Source organism: Hakea prostrata, chromosome 11 (genome assembly GCF_041222555.1).
Source record: "Hakea prostrata isolate BN-2017 chromosome 11, UWA_Hpros_2, whole genome shotgun sequence".
In the NCBI taxonomy this organism is placed as follows: domain Eukaryota; kingdom Viridiplantae; phylum Streptophyta; class Magnoliopsida; order Proteales; family Proteaceae; genus Hakea; species Hakea prostrata.
In genome coordinates this window covers 3804288-3829594 of record NC_142610.1, presented here as the reverse complement: position 1 = coordinate 3829594, position 25307 = coordinate 3804288, and the positions used below count along the sequence as shown (strand labels likewise).

At 36.5% G+C, this 25307-nt stretch overlaps 1 protein-coding gene across 1 annotated transcript; it reads left to right on the top strand.

The window, feature by feature from the left end:
- The first annotated feature begins 934 nt into the window (after window positions 1-934).
- Window positions 935-13768, top strand: LOC148999628 (mannose-specific lectin 2-like). Its single transcript, XM_089140317.1, has 2 exons — window positions 935-1462; window positions 13364-13768. Exons 1-2 carry the CDS (start codon window positions 935-937, stop codon window positions 13766-13768), a joined length of 933 nt encoding a protein of 310 aa, XP_088996443.1.
- Window positions 13769-25307: the final 11539 nt, after the last annotated feature.

Genomic DNA, 25307 nt, shown 5'->3' with positions numbered 1-25307 from the left:
CCAATCAGTATCAAAGAATGCTGCTGACAATGGAATTTTGTGATACTTTGAAATCATGAAACCATGATCTACATACCTCTAAAAAATGATCAGAGTTTGTTTAATAGCGGTCCAATGATCAACAAGTAGGCAATGCATGATTAATGAACATTATGACGAGTTAATGTTGCGTAATATAGAGCCCTACAGTGCTCTGCAATTAATGAGTAGCATTAAGCTGCGTACGGTAAAGATGGAATGAGTGGTCAAGGTTGAAATCTTGGCTATTCATTTTTATTTTTATTTTTAACTTTTTTAACCATATCTAACTGTAACAAAAAAAAATACAAAATGAGTGGTCAAGATTTTGACCTCGATCGTAATCATACGCAGTACTGAAGTTGAACCCCTATATTCTTGATGGTAAAAGCTGAAATCATGATTAAGAAGAAAATTAACGGACAAGGTATCACTATTACTATGAGTAATAATAATATCATCTACATAAATTAGACATTATTAGAATGTCTATTGTAGTTTCTCTGTTGATTGAGGTGTCAGTGAGACCCTTGTGGTTCTAAGAATACACTAGACACCTTCACTTCAAGGTGCATTTCAATTGCATGAATACCAACTGGCGGGAAAACAACATTGACATCACGAACCATGGAATTAATGATTCTGCATGGTTATAATCTCCATCTGTTCTCTCATTAGGGTTTATCTGTCTTTATCTCCTGAATATTCACAACACATGGAACTAATAGGGATAAAAAACATTAATTATATTCCCATAAGAGAACTCTGTGTAAAAAGACATATATCATTAATAGCCATTACAAAACAAGATTTCGTTTTGTCAAGAATTTGGTTGATTTTCTATAAATAGAGATAGTAAGACTAACCCAGTGCTCACCCACATCGATCGATCATATACAAAAGATACAAACCAAGAATGGCTGCCACTGCAATCAAACCCATTTCTGCACTTCTCTGCATCTTCCTTGGTCTTCTCATCAACAACCCAGCTGCTCAAGCAGCTCAGAACAATATCTTATACACCGACGAAAGACTCAACACTGGCGACTCTCTCCGATATCTAAACCATCAGTTTATAATGCAGGAAGATTGCAACCTGGTCCTCTACCACGGTAATGCTCCGGTATGGGCTTCGAACACAGGCGGTTTAGGCCGGAATTGCCACTGTAGATTGCAAAACGATGGAAATCTTGTGGTCTATCGGGGTACCACACCAATCTGGGCTAGCAACACTGGTGGTCCATCGGGTCGTAACTTTGTTCTTATACTTCAGAGGGATGGAAACGTGGTTCTCTACGGCCCTGCAATTTGGGCTACTAATACCCACAGAGGGTCTCGTGCAATGAAGATCAGAACAGAAGATGAGAGAGAAGGAGGGCCTAGAAGAGAAGATGAGAGAGAAGATGAGAGAGTAGGTGATTTCAGAGAAGATGACGAGTCTGACGTTTACAGGAATTAGAACTTGGAAGGAAGGGATGATCACTAGCTAGAGCTAGAGCTAGAACTAGAACTACGTAGGTATGAGAAAATAAAGTATGTACGTAACCATGCATGCATGTAGTACTGTTTATGAGCAATCTTCACTTAACGTACCGTAAAAGTAAAACTGCACCTTTAGTGGGATTTGCTTGTATGTCTGAGTCCACTTGATCAATAATGGCAGGCCATGCACACAAGAAACGCCACTTGAATATTAAGGGTTTTGATTTCAATCAACTAAACAAAGATGCCTAACCAAGTAACTAAAATGGTTACACCACACCCAATTAAGGTTTTTTTTTTTTTTTTTTTTGATTTTTTTTTATTTAAGGTTCATCTGTCAATCGAAACAATCATTTCTTATATCTTAATAGACGTAAGAATTACAAAGGATTCTAGAGTGAACCGTGGCTTATGGGGTGTTTAAAGGGAGAACCTTAAATGATGATGATAAAAAAAAACGAAAGAAAAAAAAGAAGGAAAACAGAAAAATTACAACACGTTACATTGTAGTTAAGATTTAAGACAAACTCCAGGAAGTCTTCCTATGATTTATCCAACATGGTGATCCTTATCATGATTGATTCGATTTTAATTTTTTGGGTAGAAATGAGTGATTCAAATTTGAAAATCGAATTTAGAGTTCTATCTAGCAGTAGTTGGACTCCTTCAGTAATGGTGGTTCTTATCCAAAGCTGTTAAATTCAAAATTCAAAACCAGGTTGCAACAATGTGAAACACTCTTAGGCATCTTTATAAGGGCACTTGTCCTTCTCCAATTTGAAATAACAAGAAACACGGTAGTAAGTTCTATGCGTTGACATAGGGGTTTTCTGCATTTCACCTCTCTCTCACCCATTTTGGTTTTCTGCATTTCACCTCCATTAACACTGTGTTTTGATTATCTCTTTAGTGTTTCAACTTCACCCAACTCTTCTATAAGATTATGTTTCCTCTAAGAATATTGGTGTATGAGGAATATTGGTAATGTCATACAAAGTTCAATTTGGACTTACTTAGAGCTAGAGGCTCCAATGTGCAAATTATAATATTCCAAACTACAAAATAACCTGAATGCAAATGCATCTTATTTTGATTTACAGTAATGATATATTTACGTATAATGTTATTGATTTTTCAATATGAAAGGAAATTGTCTACTGTTGGCTCTAGATCACGCTCACCTTTTCTCTTCTCTCATCAAGGAAGTTTACTGTCAAGAGCGAGGGATTCTTCATCTGTTGCCCAAACCTCAAAAAAGAGCTTCACCTTTGGATCTACCTAACTACCTCACTTATAGACATTGTATATAGCTTTGGCATTTTCGGAACTTTTTGCCTTAGGACTGGTTTTATGCCTAGGCTAGGTATTGTCTGACGCTTAGTAATTTATATATATGGTTGTTTTGTTTTTTTTTCCGAAGGGGTAGTAGAAAAAGTCATTTGTTGAGGAGTAAATAAAGCCACCAAAGAAACATCAGTGAGTCAGGAGTAGAAAGGCCAAACAGTTAATTAGACCCTCGACTAACTAGGCCTTCTTGGTTAGAACATCCACGAGTAAATTATGTGTCCTAGTAAAATGCGGAGCCAAATGTAAAATATCCCTAATAACAACGACAAGATAATTAAGTCAAGCAAGTAGACGAGGTGAGGTGTTGTTGCGACCGAATCAGACTGATACACCACCTTAACTGTTATCAAGCCATTTTTTTTATCCATTCTGCTACAAAAGTCAGATTGAGGAAAAAGAGATTATGGCATCTTAAAGGTAGCATCGGCTACATCAAGAGAAAATAACAGTTCAATTACTTCTCTCTTCCAAACCCGATTTGCCATAAAGAGGAGTGAGGAAAGTAGATGGCCTTGATAAATCGAGCCCATAGAGAGTCAGGTTGTTGCCATAAATGAGCAACCATCTTAGCTAGCAAAGCAATATTTTGAGTCTCCCATCCACCTCTTCCCAAAAGAAGTATACTGCCCGCCCGTCCACTTGCCTTACAATACATATCAAGGCAAGCCTTGAGATTACACACTCTCTCCAAATGAAGCTTAGAGAAAAGAAGGCTATCATCAGCGAAAAGTAAATGGGAGATGCAAGGGAGTGCTCCCTTTGACACAAATACCTAAAACCAAATCCTGAACTCAGCCTGATGAATGAGAGAACTAAGGTCTTGCGAGTAAAAGATGAATATTGCCGATGAGAGATGGTCTCCTTGCCGAATGCCTCTAGATGGATGAATAGCATGAGTAATCAACCCATTGATCAACAACTTGTAAGAAACTGATGTGATTATTTGCATAACCCAAGCCACCCATCTCATAGAAAACCCAACTTCAACAAGATTGCATCCACAAAGGCCCACTCTAGCTTATTGTATGCCTTCCTTAAAGGCTTAGTTATAATATGGTTGGAGGGATAGTGTGTATCCCTATGATTTCTGCATTTCTGCAGCTGTGATTAAGTATTAATATAATTTTCTTGTCTCAGCAAAAAAAATATGAAAAGAAATTGGAAGCAAAGTAAAAAAAAAAACTTAAAAAATTAAAAAATTAAAAATAAAACGATTTAATCTTTAATCTTATCGTCACACTGTGTACACTTTTAGTTCCCCCATAATTAAACGTAGCTTAAGGGAAATCTTAGGTATGCTTATAAAAAAAAAGCTACAGCAACTTATTACAAGAATAATTTCATGTGGCATTTAGCCCACTCCATGCAACTAAATTATTCCTGTTAATTGCTAATATATTTAACAATGATACTTCTAAGCTGCAAATCACACAAGCAGCCCACCCGTAAATCTATAGATTCACGTTTTTAGTGTAAAAATATGAATCTCTTGATTTTATAAATCCAGAGATTTTCACAATCAAACGGGTATAAATCTCGCATTCATGGATCCAGAGATTTGAGAATTCATGTAATCCATCCATGATCTATAATGGCAATCTGGAAATGCTCTATTAATAAAATGGGCCAAAGTATAATGAGTACCAATCAATTCGAGGTGTCTAGCTGTATATTTTAGAAGCATAGGAGTTCAAATTGAATCTAAGTTAGACAATAGGTTGCAGCAGAAATCAATCAGACACAAATTAGAAGCATTATCATAAATGATCTTATAGTTTTCATAAAATCCAAAATATTCTTGATCTTCATAGATTACGATAAAAGGAGATTCTCAAATAAAACTATCCTATGAAATAAAATAAACATGTTTTCCTTAGTCCTCCATGCATCACCGTCTCTTTGGTTTAGCTCATCATCATCTGTAGAAGTAAGAGACAAGTTTTATGAAGAAACATAGCAAGCACAACCATATACAGTCAACAAAATTTTTTTTTTTTCTTTCTATATAATCATATAAATGATTTTTATATAAAAAATTATATTTTGTGTATAATAAAATAACCATGTCATGCTCAAAGATGCAAATTTGACTCAATCGCACCAACAAAACATGAATAGACCAACTATCCCATAGGTCTAGAGTCGATAGGATGTCCCACACTGTTACATTGCATGCACATGCTACATAACCCTAACATCCACCTCACTAAAAAGACCAAATCTAGTTTGTTTCTCCCATAGGTCTAGGGTCGATAAGATGTCACATGTCATTACATGACTTGCCCGCATTACACAGCTCAACATCCATCAACCGTAAACCAAGTGTCTTAGATTCAATGGATGTTTCACATCTTTACATAACATGTACGCATTATACAGCTCTAACATCCATTATCGTCCAAGACACTTTGACATCACATGAACACAAAATGCGAATATGACCGCGGTGTGCACCGATAAAAGTATACACAACCAATATACCAATGACACACTCATTTTGATATAAAAGCATCAAAAGAAGAAAGTATGATATATATATATATATATATATATATATATATATTTTTTGTTCGGAAAAAAAAAAATGGGGGGGGGGGGGGGGAGGTTTTTTTTTTTTTTTTTTTTTTTTTGTTTTGGGGTGGGGGGGGGGCCTTTTATGTATATATATATATATATATATATATATATAATATGTTGGGTGATTAAAATAGTTATATGACACTCACCAAATGAACAATAAGATAATTCAAACCCAATATACTATACTGAAACGGTAATCAATTAGTAGAGCACATCGACCAAGAAATGCATTTTCTGAACTAGGGAATGACTATTAAATTAAGAAAGACCACTAACTAAAAGTCATGTTGATAGCCAACATAGGGTTGCGGACAACATATGTAATATCTCCATCCCCTATACATAAAAAGCTCCCTTATACCAAGGAAACAAGTCATGTTGATGGGATGTAAGGTTGTACATTGAGAGAAAAACATGGGAGAGAGAGAGGATGGGAGAGTTTGACAAAGGATGTATGTTGTTCGGTTGATCTTTACAACCTACTTCCACAGGAATGTGATTTGCTTCCTTGAGATTGATTGTAGTGCAAATTACATATTTATAGTTACAAGAGTCATGTGCAAACATTAATCTTGGGCTCTTACTCTAGAGTTTGAATTCCACAAGTTATCTATTTGTGTTTGGTATGAGCTATGTCTCATGTGTACAACTCTGAGTCTAATCCACTTGTGGATAAGATGTAATCTGTTGAAGTCTCTTAAGTAGTTGAGTTTGAGTTTGATTCTTGAAGCCTTGCATGCATGGAAGAGGTAGTTGAGTTTGAGTGGAGTATTTGAAGCCTTGCACGTATGGAGTAGTGGTGGCTAGCTAGGGCAACCCTAGATTCAATTAGGTTTACCTATGGTTTTATTGTTTTGCCCTCAGATTGTAAAACTAATAAAACCATAATTATCCTTAACACGCCCCCTCAAACTCAAGGGCAGAGATGAGATCTTGAGGTTGGACATCAAGATGTTGAACCATTGATGGGAGAGAGGCTTAGTGAAGATGTTAGCAATCTGGTCTTTGGTGGAGAGAAATCGAACCTAGAGGTCTCCCTTGGCAACCTTATCATGAATAAAATGAAAGTCTATCTCAAAATGTTTGGTTCGTACATGAAACACAGGATTGATCACAATGACATAAGTGACCCCCACATTATAACACCAGAGAATTAGAACGGAAGACAGGTATACCATATTATATGTGTATGTAGTTTATTTTGATGTGGTCCTTTTTCATTTTCCCATACATAAAAAGAGTTTTTTTTTTTTTTTTTTGGAATGAGGTTCATCCGGGCCAGCTTGCGCGCACCACAACTACATCCTCAAGACGCTTTTTATATAATTAATATAGACGGGGCTAGAGCCCTAGCCCCGTGAGGATTCGAACTTTTCCGTCTGTATTCATCTCCAATGCATCATCAGTTGAAAGCCAATTTTAGCTTCCCAACAAGGAAAAAAAGCTTGTCATGCATATTTGGCTGCCATACAAGACATGGAGGGTACGGATACTATTGAGCATTATCTGTTCCTGAATTTCCGCATGGATGATGTTAATCGTCTCCAGTACAATCTTTGACCTCTGCCTCTCTCTCAATCTGTCATCTCTCTAGAATTTTGTGTCCCTGGCCCAGAATAGAGTCATTAAAGACTGTTCGTTCTTTTCTTCACACATGGCTCAAAGTAATGAATAGTAGAACACATGTAAGGTTGGGGGTGAGAGAGAAAGGAGAGCCAACAGTGTTGTGACTTGTGAGGTGGGCTGTAGTGTAGGCCAGCCATGTTTTTTGCCTTTTGGGACTGAAACTCATGCATTGTTTCCATTCTCATTGACCTTTCAATTCCATGAATAAACTCTACTTTTTTTTCTTAGAGTACTTTGGATAATCATGATTTATTCCAGAAACTGTTAGGTACTGCGCGCACCACTTCTTCAAAGGATTCAAAACTGATGCAACAGGTTTAATGTTCATACATCAAAATTAGACACCATTAGACACATAACTAATACCCTAATAAAGGGAGGACCAGGCATGCTGCGTGAACAATAAAGATGATGGTGATGGGTCGACGAAGGTAAGATAAGTGATTTTTGTTCTATCAAAAATCACCAAAGTAAAATGATGCACCAAAATACAAATTTTGGTTGGTGGATCAAAATACAAATAAGAGTGATGGTTTGTTCTTATGATTGGCGCAGGGTCCATGCGATCAGGCAAAAATGGTAAACGACACTCTCATGAAAATCGATCGGCTTGTGCAGCTGTATGACTTTAGCGTTGTGGTTTGGGCTTGTAGATTAGGAGATAAAACGCCCAGTTGACAACCAAACAGCTCACAAGATCTATCAGCCGAGCCACCACTCACTACCTTCAATCTCTCTCTCTCTCTCTCTCATCTCTAACTCTTTAAAATATTAAAATATTAAACTGAAAATCAAGTAAAGAAAACTATGGAAAGACCAAATGACTTTCCAAAACTTGAAAGCTTCGACTCTTTCTCTCTCTGGTCAGTTAATCTTATCCTTCATCAATGAGTCTGTCTCACTCGGCTCAGATCCAGAAAAACAGATAAACTAAGTGAAGAGTCACGATGTATAAGAAGTCCTTGTAAGGATGTTTCTTTTAAGTAGCAAAGAATCTGTTTAACAGCAGATCAGTGATCAATTGTAAAAGAGTGCATAAACTGACATATTTTATTCAGATATCGAGCCTGGTTGTGGTCGCATATTGAAGGGCACTGACGATACTGCGATACATCGTGGGATCAACCATTAATTCCCATGTAAATTTGCTTAACTTGTCAATAGTGGAAACCGGTGTAGAGAGCAGTTTGTAATCAGTCATATTTGCCCGCTTGAGAAGATCTTGAATATACTGACTTCAAGACAAATGTAGACAAATAGAAGATCGAAGTAACAGACATGCCCAAAAAGTAATGAAGATGACCCAAATCCTTTAACGCAAAAATAGAGCCAAGATCCTTAAGAAACTAAGCCAAGAGAATGTCAACACTACTAGTAAGGATAATATCATCAACATAAAAATAACGCCATGAAAACTTTGAAAGATAAACAGTAATGGATCAATCTTGGACCCAACAAAACCATAGTCAGGAAGATAAGAGTTAAGCATATCAAACCAAGCTCTTAGGGCTTGCTTTAAACCATAAAGAGAGTGCCAAAGTTTGCATACATAATCAAGATGATGTGTAGCCCTGCACAAAGCCAGGAGGTTGCTTCATATAGATTGTTTCATTCAAAAAACCATGAAGAAAGGCATTATGAATATCCAATTGTCTGATAGGCCAACAACAAGAGACTGAGAGGGCTTAAACCTGCTGAATAATGGTAGGTTTTACCACAAACTAAAGGTTTCATGATAGTCTAAGCCCTCCAATTGAATGAACCCTTTTACCACCATGTGGGCTTTGTACCTGTCAATGGAGCCATCTGTCTTGTGTTTGATCCAAAAACCCATTTGCAACCAATAACATTGTGAGAGGAAGATGGCAGAACTAAAGACCAAGTTCCATTCTTCAATAAAGCAGTGAATTCTTTGTCCATAGCTTTCCGCCAGTGAGGGTATTTGTTGGTAATGGTAAAAGAGGTAGGCTCTAGGTGGGGATGTTCAAGTTGGGAAGAGAAGAGGAGAGCCTTAAGGTTTGCTTTTGATTTTGTGATCATGGGATGAATATTAACTGTAGGATGAGAGGTAGAGGAAGGTAGGGGTTCACTAGAGTCAAGGAAGATCAATGATAAGGTTAATAAGAGATTCGGCCAGGTAGGGAAAGCTAGAAATGGTTCAATAGGGTAAGAAATGAGGGAGTGGGTTCAGCCAAGGGAGAGACTCCAAAAGTTGTGGGGGTTGTAGAGGAGTTAGAGGTGGAGTGGGAACCAGTGAGAGGAGGAAGGGAATAAGACTCTCCAAAAGAAGCCAATCTAGGTGGAGGTCCTAAGATGGAGGGAAGTGTTGGATTGGGAGTGGAGTTGTGCAATTTTTGAGGAGGCCCTAAAAGAGAGGGAAGTAGTGGGGTAGGGGATGGGGTTACCTCACTGGCAAGGAAAGGAAATCTCCACTCATTAAAGACAACATGGTGAGAAACCAGAATTTTACCATTGACTGGATTGCAACACTTATAACCTTTATGGCATAAACTATATCCCAAGAAGACATACGAAGTAGATCAAAATTCCAACTTGTTCTTGTTATAAGGCCTCAAACATGGGTAGCATGCACAACCAAAAGTCCTCAAAGAGTCATTGTCAGGCTAGGCTCTAAATAACTTAAAGTGAGGAGAAGTATTGCGCAACACTTTGCTGGGTAATTGATTTATCAGAAAAAAAAAATTTGTTTCAAAAGCATGCATCCAAAACTTCTTAGGGCAAGAGGCATGGGCTGAGAGAATCAACCTAGTTTCCACAATATGCAAATGTCGATGTTCTACAACCCCATTTTGTTCATGAATGTGAGGGTAAGAAAGTCTATGGTCAATATCATGTGTTTGAAAAGAGGAAACGGTTCAGTATTCACCTCCCCAATCACTATGAAACCGCTTAATACGACGAGAAAAGAGATTCTTGACGAGTACCTTGAATCTCTTAAAAATATTAACAACCTCGGATTTAATAATCATTGGATAAAACCAAATAAATTTGTTGAAATCATCCACAAAAATCACAAAATAGTGAAAACCCTCAATAGACTCAATAGGAGAGGGTTTCCAAACATCTGAAAAAATTAAGTCCAAAGTTCCATCAGAAAATAACTAGAGCAGTGAAAGGAGAGTTTATGACTCTTCCCTTTTTGACAAACATCACAAACATAAAAAAAATCTTTTTGAATTGATTGGCAAACAAAACTAGAGATTAAATTGCTAACAAATTTAGAGGCAAGATGCCCTAATCTTGAGTGCCAATTTTCAAAAGAGGTTTTCTCGCCAACAAAAGCTTTGGGTTTGGAGCCCAATCGAATTTGGTATAGCCCATCCTTAACGTTGTCCTAAAGGAGACACTTCCCCATCAATCGATCCTTCACATAACATATCTCAGGATGAAATTCAAACATGGCATTATTATTCCGTGAAAATCAACAAACAGATAATAAGTTCTTGCAAATAGAAGGCACATGAAGAACATAATTTAAATGAACTAGAGAAGATGCAGTACCAATAGTAATGTTATCAGTATTATTTATGGGAAGACAAGCACCATTGCCAATTTGAATCCTATTTGAACCATGGTAGGGTTGAGTAATGCGTAGATTCTCCAAAGAATTGGTGATAGAGTAGCATCAGAATCAAGGTACCAATTTTCATCTGGAGTAGAAGCACTCGAATCTCAAATATATTCATAGAATGAGGGGTATGAGTGGTACCTTGAATGGCATGATTGAAACATTGATAACAATCTTTGGCCTTGTGTCCAGGACAATCACATATCTAACAAATAAGATGGATACCATTCTGAGATGAGGGCTGATATACCAGAGAACCATGATGCGAAGAGAAGCGACCATGATGGCCAGATCTGCCCCTTTTGAAAAACGCCCCCTAAAGGACCATCTTGGAGGCCTAATGGTGAAGGATTGAGTGCTTGCCATGTTTGCCATTGGAGAAGGAGCATCAACAGTATTGAGTTCATCATGTAACCTTATTTCATGAGTTAACAACATACCTCGTAATTCATCATAAGAGATAGGAGAAGAACGAGTGGTAACAACAATCACAAAGTGAGAGTATTCAACTCCCAAACCATTTAAAATATGGAGACATAGTTCATCATCATTCACAGGCTTTCCAACAACAGCCAATTGGTCAAAATAATTCTTAATACGAAGAAGGTAATCATGGATTGTACTGTGCTACCTCTTCGATATTTTGAAGTTGAAGATGAAGTTGCATAATACAAGCAAAAGAGTAAGTAGAGTAGATCTTCTCAAGTTCTGGCCAAACTTCTTTGGAGCTTGTGCAACCAACAACTTGTGTATGAATTGGTTGAGTGAGGGAAATCCAACACATTAGTAACTGATCTTGACAGATCTACTTATGATAGTTTGTATTAGATCTGAAAATCTCAACAGCAACACCTTTATGAAGGATGGTAGTGGGTGGGCAAGGAGAATAACCATCCACAATACCAAATAAGTTATATGTTTTAAAAGTGGCATGATCTGGGATCTCCATTGCATTTAGCTTTGTTGAAAAGAAGCCATTAAGTGAAGGAAAATGATGATTGAGAACCTGGTGCTCTAAGGCCATGCTAAAGTTCATAATTTCCAAAAGAGAGAGAGGATGAGAGAGTTTGACAACAAATGTACCTGGTTGGGTTGATCTTTGCAACTTATGTCCACAAGAATATGATTTGCTTCCTTGAGATTGACTGTAGTACATATTACATATTCATAGTTATAAGAATCATGTGCAACATTAATCTTAGACTCTTAATCTAGAGTTTGAATTACACAAGTTATCTATTTGTGTTTGGTATGAACTATGTCTCTTGTGTGTACAACTCTGAGTCTGATCCACTTGTGGATAAGATGTAATGTGCTGGAGTTTCTTAAATAGTTGAGTTTGAGTTTGATTCTTGAAGCCTTGCACGCATGGAGGAGGTAGTTGAATTTGAGTGGAGTCTTTAATGTTTTGCACGAATAGAGGTAGTTAAGTTTGAGTGGAGTTCTTGAAGCCTTGCATGCATTGAGTAGTAGCGGCTAGGGCAACCCTAGATTCAGCTAGGGTTGCCTGTAGTTTTCCTATTTTTCCCTCAGATTGTAAAAAACCAGAATTATCCTTAACATATATTTAAAAATGTATATGTTAATCAATCTATATAAAACATAAACTAAGAAAGATATTTGTATACTAATGATCAAACATTAAATAATAAGATTGACTACTAACTAGAAGTCCTGTTGATAGGGTATAAGGTTGTACGTAAGATGTGAAATCATAATAATGTACAGTTAGATAGAGGAGCTTTGCGCCTTAGATACAGGGGCTTCGTTCTAACTTTGCAAATGTGTTCTTCTCAATCCCTCTGGTTTTAAATCCTTTCAATTTAAGAATTATCTCCCCACCAACCCCCACCCCAAGCTCGCAAGCTCTCACCCACCCACCACCCCTATTTCAGTCTCAATCCTCTTCTCAATCTCCATATCTTGTCTTAATTCTCTTAATCTCCATATTAGGTATGAAGGGTGGGGTCAAAATAAGATTAAAACATATTATTCATCTCTCATACATTTATGGGGCATCAAATCTTGGACCTCTCTCTCTAACAAGGGTGAGGGTTAACCATCTAGTTACTAATCAACTTATGCATAAAATTTGACCTAATAAAACTATAATAACTTTATTTATCCTATTTAGTTCACACATGAAATATTAACAAGTATATGACAATGTCAAATGCCATAAATACCCCGGCCTATACTTTGATCACAGGTGTTACACAGTTACACTGCCCTCCTCCCCCGCCAAAAAAAACCTAAAAATTTTTAGACATTTACAATTGTGCTACTACATGCTAGATTTGAATTATCTATTAATTATCTTTCAAAGCTTTCGTAGGAGACAATACTTTCAATTGCATGTATGTACCAGCTGGCCCACGGACCATGGAACTAGGGACCTTGCATGGTTATGATCTCCATCTGTTTCATTCATTCACCACACCTGGAACTCAATAGAGAAAATAATAACATTAATTCCTATAACAGGGACCTTTGTTTATAGATGTTAGAGCATACATTTATTAATTCCCATTACAAAACAACATTTCCTTTCATCAACAACGATTGGTTCAGCTATAAATAGTGATAATAAGACTAGCCCACTGCTTATCCACATCGATCAATCGCTTTCAAATCTAACCATGGCTGCCACTGCAATGCAAACCATCGTTATTTCCACTCTCCTTTGCCTCTCCTTTGATCTTCTCATCAATAACCCAACAGGTTTGTGAAGCTGCAGAATCGAATGTCTTATACAGCAACAAAGCTCTCAGCACTGGCGAGTCTCTCCGATATTTAAACCGTCAGTTTATAATGCAGGAAGACTGCAACCTTGTCCTTTACACTGATGGTTCCCCAATTTGGGCCTCTAACACCGGCGGATTAGGCAGGAATTGTCACTGCATATTGCAATCAGATGGAAATCTTGTCGTCTATCGTGGTAATACACCAATCTGGGCCAGCAACACTGGTGGTGATTCAGGTCGTCACTTTGTTCTTATACTACAGGAGGACGGTAACGTGGTTATCTACGGTCCTGCAATTTGGGCTACTGGCACCTCGACAGTGTCTCGTCCAATAAAACTCATATCAGCTGACGAAGAAGGTGACCAGATTAACACTAGTTAATTAGAAGGAAGGAACGGAACTTGCTAGCTAGAACTACTACTACTACTACTACTATCTAGGTATGTCTGTGGAAATCACAGCCGTATGTACGTATCTTCATGATAATAAAGTTTTACGTATGCTTGCATGCATGTAGAACTGGTTATGGACAACTTTCATAAAATAAAACTGTACGTGTTGGTGGATGCATGCATGTCTGAGTCCATTTCATCATATGATAGGAAGCTGGTTTGCAGATTCTTTGGGAAGAGCTTCACACCACATGCTGGGTTGGGTTCGATATCTAAGATCTAATAAAGCAGATATGGAGTTTGGATTCTCCACTATTATTATTTTTTTTTTTCTGACAGAGACCCTAAATTTCTCTATATATGATGTAAAACTATCCCTCTCTTTCTACCAAAAAAAGACTATCCCTCTCTTTCCATCACCACCTTTTATGATAGATATTTTATCTATCTATTAAAGAAAAACAGGAATAGGTGGTCCAAACTCGAACATCATATATACCATTAAGTGCTGGCCCATGAGTAAAAGGTGGCATGACATTAGACCACTGAGGTCCGAATGATGGATTGAGACCCGTATGTATTCAACATTGGGAAATGGGGGTGGGGGTATTATATAGTATAAGGTTCTTGGCCCTGAGAGGATTCGAACTTTGACTGTATCAAACCATTAGTCCTTTCCATGCATATATGCTTCATCAAATAACAAAATGGCAAGGCCTTATGGTAATGTTTTTATTTTTCTTTAATCAGACAAGGGAAAATTTTTAAAAACAATAAGCTAAAGAATACCTTTTGTTTTCTATATTGTGAAATTATATTCTATGGTTCTTGAGAAGAGAAGATGACGAACAAAGAAGAAGACGGCAAATTTAAATGGTTCAGTTGTAGTGTGCAACCTATGTCAAAGTTGATTGTTTCTCTCAAATATTTATTGATTGAGGTAGTATACCTCTTTTAGATAATTTATTGGGAAACCTAGATTCATCCAGTTCTAGATATAGGGCTCGTTTTACATTTGACTTTATTGAACCCTTATCATAACAAAATACAGTTGCTAGCTACACAACTCTTCTGAATTTGAATCCAAAAGCAATTGTTATCGCCATTTGGCTTGGGGTCTTGTTGGAGCGGGGTTCTTGAAAAGTTTTAGTGGCTGACTTCTACTCTGCATGTGTTGAGAAGCCCTTGTGCATATGGTACTCTAGCACCCTCGGCAAACTCAACCGGGGATTGCACATGTTGAAATTGTGAAGAAGATGATTGGATTGTTGATGGGATAATAACATGGCAAAAATGCTAGCGAGTTGATCCTTGGTGGGGTGAAAATGAACCTCAAGTTTCTTGATGGCTACTTTGTCACACACAAAATGGAAATCAATCTCCACATGATCCATTTGGTATGTTGTTACGTATGTAGCCCCCACATTGTCACACCATATGATTGGAGCAAGTGGAAGGCAAACAATGAATTTTTGAAGGATTGATTGAATCCATGTCTATTCTGCTGCTGCATTAGCTAGAGCCCCATGTTCAGATTGTGCATGTAGTGGGTCGAACCACTGTAGCCTATTTCTTTGAACTCCAAGTGACCAAATTGGGTCCCATAAAATTGCATATCCTCCTGTAGACTTCCGATCATTTGGCTATCCATCCCAATTTGCATTTGAATATGTAGAGAATGTATGTGAGATCCCCTAGAATCCTGACCCTAAACCCATCATTGTAGGTCCAAGGACTCGAAATGCTGGTAGAAGGCAACTGTGAGCCATCTAAGTAGAGATTGTGGATTCGAGAGTTGAACCATGGACAAGACACGTTAGGATATGACCCAGCTACTTTAAATGACTTTGGGAGGAAAGATAAAGCTAATCCGGATGGCTTAGGAAGGTGGATTTGGGACAACGGGAAATCGAAGTTGGAAGACCCTAATGCTTAGGTAAATGTTATCACTGTGTCAAGCAAGTTTGGGAGTCTCCTGACCAAAGCCCAACAAAAACAACTTTTAAGTGATAAAGTTATAGGGGCAGTCTCCCGGAGACGATTGATTCAGTTAACTAATTGCCCCTATCTAAGAGCACAAGGAGGGTAGAGGGCATTGGAGTTGGTGGAATCATTGAAGATTTGGGCATGCTAAAGATTGAATCGCACTTGTGAAGGCGTGTAGAGGTAAGAAAACCCTCATTCTTTCTTTTCTATCAAAGTATGTTGATGTATTTCTGGGGAAACTTAGGAAGTCCTACTATTGTTCATTGGGGGTGGGGATAATATTTGTGCCACTTTTAACTTTAGGGAGATGAGAAGTAAGGTGTTATCTATATCTCCTTGGTGGGTGGGGAACTACCTAGTCCATCTCTCTGTTGATCCTTCCCCAAAAAATAGAAAGAAAACAAAGCTTCCTCCTATTGCCATTGGATTCAACTCAGGGATATAACATCTGATTGTTTTGTTGTGAAGCAAATTTTTTGGGGCAACCTCAATGGTAGGAGTTGTTATTAATGCCCACCAACTCAACTTTGCTGACCTAGGATTAATTGCCTCCCAAAACCACTCGGGTGAAAATCCCGTTTGATATTAACAGCTCTAACAAGCTCAATGTGATTATCAAAAATCTCTTTGGGGAATGTTTCAACCTAAAGGTCTTCTATGAAGTTGTAGTGATCTGCCCTAATTGTGGTAAAGTTACCCATAAACTCCAATACTGCACATTACATGAAACTAATCCTAAACCTTGGTTCGATTTATGTCCATCTGACTCCATTTCTAATTTCATGGTGGATCCCATACGTCATGGACCACCTATTCCCATTTGTGTTTCCTATCCTGCCCAACTAGGTCCTCAAATCATGCACCAACCCTCTCTTGTTACAAAAGACCCTATTCGTATCTCTAATGAAGATTTTGTCAACTCTATCTTGGGGAGGTCCCTGTGTGGTGTGGAGGCATTCCCTTGTGATTCAAGTGATGAGTGTCTTGGTTGTCTGGCAGATGCTTCTTTTGGAAGTGTGAACATGCTAAAAAGTGTTGGTCTTGAGGGTTGCACACCTAGAGTGTTGTTGGGTGACATTCTTCTTTCGGTTCCCACCATGTTGGAAAAAATTCCTAAAGTTGGTGAGCTCAACAAAAGAGAAGAAAGAGTAAAAATAATAGAAAAAGAAGCAAAATTGAAAAGGAAAAGAAACAAAATGGTTCAAAAGTTTTTGAAAAAGCTATAGAGAAGAAGTTACAAGATCTTTTAAAGCAGACAAAGAAAAAGAAAAAGAAAAAGGGAAAAAGGGAAAGATTTTGGGTTGATTGTTGAAAAGGGGTTAGCTGAGGGTGCTTACAATCATGGGAGGGGGTGAAATACTCCCTACTACCATGAGAAATTGGTTACTTTTGCAGATCAAGCAACTAAAGGTAAACAAGTGATTTAAGCTGATGATGTAGAAACTGTTCGTGAAAACTTACGTAAACAAGCTTTACAAGGCAATAAGATGAGGTTCTAGGCTGCCTCCTATTGACCAGAATCTACCAAAGTTTGGTATTGATAATAAGGATAAGAATCAAAATGTGGATCCACGACATCACTCCTAGCAGATTCGGCAATTAGAGCTTTTTTACTTCAAATTAAAGGAAAAATTGCTCCTGAGGTGGTGGGTTAGCAAGTCTTCAACATTCAAATTGTACACATTCACAATGGTCCTAGCACCTTATCCTCGGCTGCAAGTACCGGAGTTGAAGGTGAACCCATTCCAGTTCATCGTCCTCCCTCTTTCCCTCTCAACTTCCTTTTATGAAAGATTAATAAGTGTTTTGCAACTTCTTTATCTTATGCAGGGAGGGAGTTTTTTTATTAAATCTGTGTTGCAACCCTTATCTGTTTATCATATGCAATGCTTTCATTTCCCTAAATCTTTCTACAAGAAAATTGATTCCTTATGCCAATGATTTTGGTATGGTAACCTGTCTAAAGCTAAGCATCGTACCCTCATTAATTGGGATAAGTGTTGTCTACCTAAATCAGCATGAGGTTTGGGTTGAAAAGGATGGAAGATGTCAACACCACCTTGTTGCTCAATCAAGGGTGGCAACTCCTTAACGACTCCAATAGTCTTTGGGCTTTGTCTTTCAAGGCTAAATACTTCCCAAAGACCGCTCTTTTCAATCCTAAAGTGAGAAAGAAAATGGTTCCTAGCCCTGGAATAGTATCTGTAGCATAATCCCCCAATTTGAGGGGATTGCAAAAAGATTGATTGGAAATAGATCTAAAACCTCCTTCTGGTTGATCCTTGGCTTGTTGAGGGTAATTCTATTGTTAATAAATACTAAAGTGTCTTGGTTTGGGCACCGAAAACAATGGTTGTGCAGATGGTATGAAATCTAGAGCTCAACAAGGAGTATCTCTCAACTTTTGACCTTCCTATTTCCATATTTTCCCATATTTCTCTAACTTCCTCTAATGATAAGTGGGCATCAAACATCTCTTCTAAGTTGGGGGAGCGAGCATTGCAGAGACAAAAGTACCTAATGATTTGCAATCTCATCGAACATTAGTGGAAATTCTTTTGGAAATTACCCTTCCACCCAAAGTTTAAATCTTTCTTTTAGCATCTATTGAATGCAAGACCGCCAATTAAGTATGTTCTATCCCGTTGGTCGAAAATGGACATTGTTTGTGAACCATGTGGAGATACAAAGACTTTATGGCATGTTTTCTTATCTTATGAATGGATCAAGAGGATCTAGGAGGCAAGACCTCTGGGACTCAGAACTCAACACCTAACTAAAGAATCTTTGTTGTACTTATGCACTACTCTGTTAGCTAACACACAACTAGACAAAGGAGCAAATTGATGGGTTTTTTTTTTTTTTGTGTGTGTGTGGATAGAAAGGAATCATGTGGTGTTTAATAAACAATGACCTAATCCATATAGAGTCTCAAGATAATATTTGTTGATGGTTTAATAAACTAGATTTGGGAAATTCAGCCCAAGTCCTAACAGAAGATCCTCAAATGCCTTTTACAAACAACACTATAGTGGACCAAGGTGCATATCATCTATCTAAAGAATTGTCTATGCTTCGTTTACCTATCTTATTTCATGTAGAGGTTTCTAATGAATTAATAAAGGAAGCAGGCTGAACTGTGGGAATCGGTGCATTTGGCAACTTCTTACTAAGCATGAAAGCAAGATGTCTTGGTGACAACGATTTGGCAAGAGCCATCCTCTTTGCAATAAATGAAGGGTTGGAAAATAGCTAAGAGGACCAACTTTCTCCATCACACTGATCTGGTGTAGTGTTGAAAGGATTACTAGATTACTACCAAAGTCTCCAAGGACAGTTTGGCCCCTACAGGCCTAGGCTAGGTTCTAGTTTGGATATGAACTTTAGTAGAACACCCCCTGTTGATTGTACTTCTAATGAGGACATCTAATTTAATCCTTTTCTTTAAAATAAATAAATATATAAAAAAGAGCAAAAGGGTGGGTTTCGAAAGGCACTAGTTGAGTAATTAGGATGAGTTTAAAATTACTCTTGAACCTAATGAATCGCCTTTCTAACACTTCTTCTATCTATTTTTTCAAAGTTTTTTAGATGCGTCTTGTTTTTTTTTCTTCCAATCCCCCACTCTCCGAAGCTATTTTATTAACCTGGTAAAGTTGAATGTGAAGACGCCGCCAATGGTTGTGGGTGAGGCCTAGGCTAGGTTTTTGCATCCAGTTTGGATATGAACTTTAGTAGAAACGACCCAGCTGCTTGTACTTCTAATGAGGACATCCAATTTAATTACTTTTCTGTTTTATTAATAAATATATAAAAAAGAGCTAATGGGTTTGAATCCCACTAGCTGATTAAATTACGTTTGAGTCTTATAGCAACTAACACCATTTAAGAAGTGTTAAGTTTTTTTATTTTTATTTAAATTTAAAGAAATGTTAAGTTTGTTTATAAGATGATTAAAATATCCCCTCCACTCACACCTAGTCCCCCCTCTGCATCGACATCATCCTTATAGCTGTCATTCAAATTAAAATCAGAAGTCCTCTTCCATCTTCAAACACCTCGAATCCTTCTCATATTAAATTGCTCTACTTCTCTTGTTAATCTCCTCTTAAATCCCGATTCATGGAAATGTAACACTTGGGAAAAGAAACCCAAATCAAGATTGCAGAAAAACCGCAGAAGGATACTGGTTTTATAAACTTTGGCTTTTTATTGGTTTCCCTTAAAATGAAGAGAAGTGCACACTTTTTTCTTTCTTTTCAGGAAAAAAATCATTCTGAAACAAATATAGTAATTTTATAAAGATTTTATGGAATCAGATCAAAAGCCTCAAATGTAAAATCAAACTGTAATCAAGCTACCATGAAATATAGTAGTTTACTCTACCATGAAAAAAACAAGAAAGAGAAACAGTTTATAACCTGTTTCCTTCGAATCAAGCTCAACTCAAATCCATCTCCATTACTGGATATCTCGTGCTGCTACGTTTAGTCACAGAGGAAGAAATGGAGTCTCTCATGCCCATGGTGCATGGCTGGTTTGGTTGTTCAATAGAAAAAGCAAGCAGAAAACCTATTCTCTCTCTCAACTAGTCAAAGTTGTAACTAGATAATCTGCCATTGAGGTTGCAGAAAAGAACCCAAGAAGAGGAACGCTAATAAAGTTGTATCCATCTTATCTACTCTCTTTTGCGGGTTGTTGTTCAATATAAAATTGCAACCAACTAGAACTAGAAAATGTTGCAAGAGGGACAGATTCTGCTCTGGTAATTTAAAACTGGTTGAGATTCTGGCTTTTTCATCTTACAATATTCGTGCTTCATGCGATTAACTGCACGGCTCTCAGTGCAACCTCCAATTGAAAAATAGTGGGTGAAGCCCGCCAGAAAGTGATGACCCTAGGCAAGTTTAACATTTTTCTTTTCAGAATTGAAATGACAGCGATAAGGATGATATCCAAGGTTTAAAGTATCGGTATCGAGTATTGTATTGTTCGGACTAATGTATTTTAGTTCAATTCAATAAAGAGACATATCGATATGTGTCGTATCAGTTGTGTCAAATATAGCTACGTATTGGCCTTATTGTATAGTATCGTGAGATACTTTAAACCTTGATGATTTCGGAGGGAGGGGGTTTTGAAGCTGAGTGTGGGTGGAGGAGGTATTTTGATACTTTTAAGAACAAGTTTAATACATCGTAAATAACGTTAGTTGCTATGAAACCCAAACATAATATTTCTGCACGCATGAGAGCGTTTGTTAATAGCATTTAATTTTAAGGAAAGCTTTGCCCAGAAAAAGAGAATGAATATTATTGCACTTGGTTTTTACTTAGTTTTTTTTTGGGTATTTTTCATCTGGACCCCCTGAAGTTTGGTCCATGTCACTTTTAGTCCAAAAAAAGTTCATCTTTGCATCTGGCTCCCCTGTGATTTTGAGAAATGATAAAATAAGGACATATCATGATTTTGATGACCAAAATGCCCATATGATGCAACGATCAAGATTATATCCATATATGTCATTTTGATCTAACGGTTCGTATTAAAAAGCCAAATTATAATTACAATTATAATATTTTCATTTTATATTGAAAGGTTTTAAGATTTCAAATTTACAAAAATTGCTCTTGGTTGGAACTCAATGAAATTGAAGAAAACCATTACCGATCCTCTCGGCATCACCAAAACATGGGTACAAAGGTTTCTTTTGTGACCACCCACTCGACAACAACAGCGCCACCACACTTGCCCACGTGCGACTTTAACGGCTTCGGACTTGCCTCTCCAATCCTCAAAGGCTTCCTCGACTTTCTCCCTAACATCGTCGTCTTCCACGCCAACTCAAACAATTTCACCAGCACGATTTCCCCAAAGATCTCCCAGCTTCTCTACCTTTACAAGATTGATTTCAGCAACAACAAATTCTCCAGCGAGTTTCCAACTGCGGTGCTAACCATGGCTGGTCTATCCTTCTTAAATATCCAGTTCAACTCCTTCACCGGTTCGGTTCCGGCTTCAGTATTCACCGGCAAATGCACACCGAATAATAATCCTTGAACAACATGACCCCACCATGTTTGTCATTTAGACTGCTCCACAATCGCCTAGTTCTCAAGTCATTGATAATGATGATGTCGGATTTTGCAAGCATTAGCATATTAAATTGGGTCCGTATTTTGATTCTGTTAATTACACAACTTTTTTGGTCTTTGATCATGCTCCTCAATAGCAATCGTTAATGGCCAATTGATATATTCAAAGTTCGTTCATTGTTTTCCTCTCGTTTTCAAATGAAGAACCATTGGAATGAACAGTTTCTGCACTACCTATGAAAAGAATAAAGAGAAAGTTTGAATCATGTAGGAAAAAGTTTCCAAAAACAGAAAAGAAAAAACCTTAAGTTGAGAAATAGCTTTCTTAGTGGGATAATTGACAGAGAAGGATTCAGATTCTTGACGTCTTTTCCAATTTTTTAATTCTCTTCGTCAACAACAATGGTTTCACGTCGAACCTTCCAGATAACCTTCAGTATTCTTCCTCGGGCGTGCACGGCAAGCGGGGTCGCTTCATTGTCCACCAGTAACCGAAACCGGGGGAATCGTCATGGGAGATCAATACCCGGAGTTACCTCCTCAACGGAATACAATTCATTCCTCCTACAGCTCCAGTCCCTACACTCTCCTGCAAGTTGCAACGCCTGAGCGTCTTAGTGTTATTTTCTTCGATTTCATTGAGTTCCAAACCAAGGGCATACTTTTGTAAATTTGAAATCTTAAAATCCATGAATATAAAATGAAAAGATTGTAATTGTAATTTCGAAATGTTCGTTACATCAAAAAGGGCATTTTGGTCATCAAAATTATGATGTGTCCTTATTTTATCATTTCTCAAATCACAGGGGGAGCAGGATGCAAAGATGAACTTTTTTTGGACTAAAAGTGACATGGACCAAACAAAAAACCAAAAAAAAAAAAAAAAAAAAAATAAAAAAAAATTTTAATTAATTTATATTTTTTTTTTTTTATTATTAAAAAAAAAAAAAAAAAAAAAAAAGACCAAAAAAAAAAAAAAAGGGAAGGAGGGAAGCAAACAAACAATTTTTTTTTTTTATTTTTTTTTTCTTATATTTTTTTTTTTTTTTTCTTTTTTTTACATAAAAAAAAATATTTTATTTTTTTTTTTTTTTTTTTAAATATAAAGATTATTTTTAGGCCCGGGCTTTTTTTTTTTTTTTTCTTTTTTCTCTTTTCTTTTTTTTTTTATATAACCCCTCCTTTTTTTTTTTTTTTTACCCCCTTAAAATACAAATTAAAATTAGAGACAAAAAAAAAAACAAATATTTTTTTAATGAAAACCCTATTATTTCTCCTTTTCCTCACTCTCAAACCCCAACCATCCGTTGTCAATCTTTATTTTCTTTTTATATATATATATATATATATAATTTTCATTTTGAGTTCCAAACTTATTTAGCATTCCATAATTTATTCAAGGCAAGAAATATCAAACAATTTTTCATTCCTCGTCAAAAATAGATTCTTGTACTCATTTCTCTAAGGGCCTGTTTGTTACATGAATCCAGAAATTTAGAATGAAATGAAATTTCAAATCTACAGACTCATGGCCCAATAAACTAACTGTTTGGTTAGCTTCAATTTTATCAAAATTCAAAGAAATCGATTGGATTACTCTTTGTGAATCTACACATTTCATCAATTTTATACTTATAATGAAATCCATAGATTTCACCTAATACCCAATAATGGTTTAATTCACGTTTCTAGGCAAAAAAGTGAAATCCCTGGATTTCATGAATCCATAGATGTTTTACAATCATATATGTATAAATCTCTGATTCATGAATTTGAGGATTTGAAATCTCTAGATTTAGATTACCAAACAGACCCTTAAATAGGCAAAACAGATAATAAGAATTGATACAAAAAAGGCTTTAAGTCAAGAATTTTTTTTTTTGGATCTAAGGTTCATCCGAGCCAACTTGGGGCAACCATGACTACATTGTTAGGGGAGCTTTATATAATTAATATAGGCGGGACTTTAAGTCAAGAGTTTTAATCTCTTTTAGACTAGAAGTGATGCCTTACCTTTTATTTAAATTATATGTAAACTACCTCTTGTAGATGTAGTCAAGGGGTACATAACTTTGTTCAAATGAACTACAATTTCAAAAAATAAATAAATAAACAGAGAATTAGATAGTGACAAATAGTTACGTCTGTGTTTGATGTTGTCAACAGTAGTAGATGGTTTTTTTACAACCCGAAAAAAAAAAAAGCAATACAAGTTCTCTTACATGCATTCTCTCTCTCTCTTTTATAATTCTCTGACGCAAAAAAATAATAATGGGATAATTACTGTTGCCCCCTATAGTTTGATTTTATTACTAGTTCTTTACGAAATTATTGTTGCCCCCCTTCCTTATAACGATGTTAAGTAACCGTTAAGTTTGAATGTATAATGTCTAATTTGCCCTTCATTAAAATTAAGAAATCAAAAGACGATGCTACCCCATTTATAAAAACCAAATTAAATGTCAATTTTACCCTAAACTTCATTTATTTTGAATTAATGAAATGGGCAAAATCCAAATCCGATTTGGTTTCCCACTTTCACTAAACTTCATTTATTTTGAATTAAATAAATGAGTAAAATCCAAATCCGATTTAGTTTCCAGCCTTCACTAAGCTTCATTATTTTGAATTAAAGAAATGGACAAAATACAAAATCCGATTTGGTTTCCCATATTCACTAAACTTCATTTATTTTGAATTAAAGAAATGAGCTAAATCTAAATCTAATTTGGTTTCCCACCTTTACTAAACTTCATTTATTTTGAAAATATTTTAGGTGATATTCAGGTTCCAATTTGAGTTGAATTGGATTTTCCTTCTTCAGTTTTTATTTGAGTTCTATTCAATCATTCTTTCTTTATTTGGTGGTTTTTTTTTTTAAATAATAAAATGAATTATAACAGATAATTAAGGGTATTACTGTAACTTGACAAAAGGGTAAATAAGCAAAGAGATAAGTATAAGGGTATTTTGGGATTTTTTAGAAAATATAAAGATGCCACATCATCAGTAAACTAACGGACCTTAACGGTAAGAGGGCAATAATAATTGTAGACAAAGTTAAAAGTTGGATTAGTAACTTTGAAAAGTACAGGAGATATAGTAATAATAAAATCACAGTACAGGCAATAGTAATTATCCCCATATATATATAGACACTCAAATTTGTTCCCATGAAATTTAGGAAAACTCCAACCCCAATTATAAGATTGAAATTTGTAATGATTTGGATTGAGATAAGCTCTTCTCAAAAATAAAAATGAGGAGGAATAAAGATGTCAAGCAGTACCATTTATAGTTTTGGTATGGTATAGGAAGTGGATACTTAAAAATGAGCTGTACCATACCATTTTGTATCTATATTTACAAAACCATTACCATAACTATCACGATATGGTGCAGTTGTGATATCAAAACAATATATTTAAATGGCATTAACTGGTACAG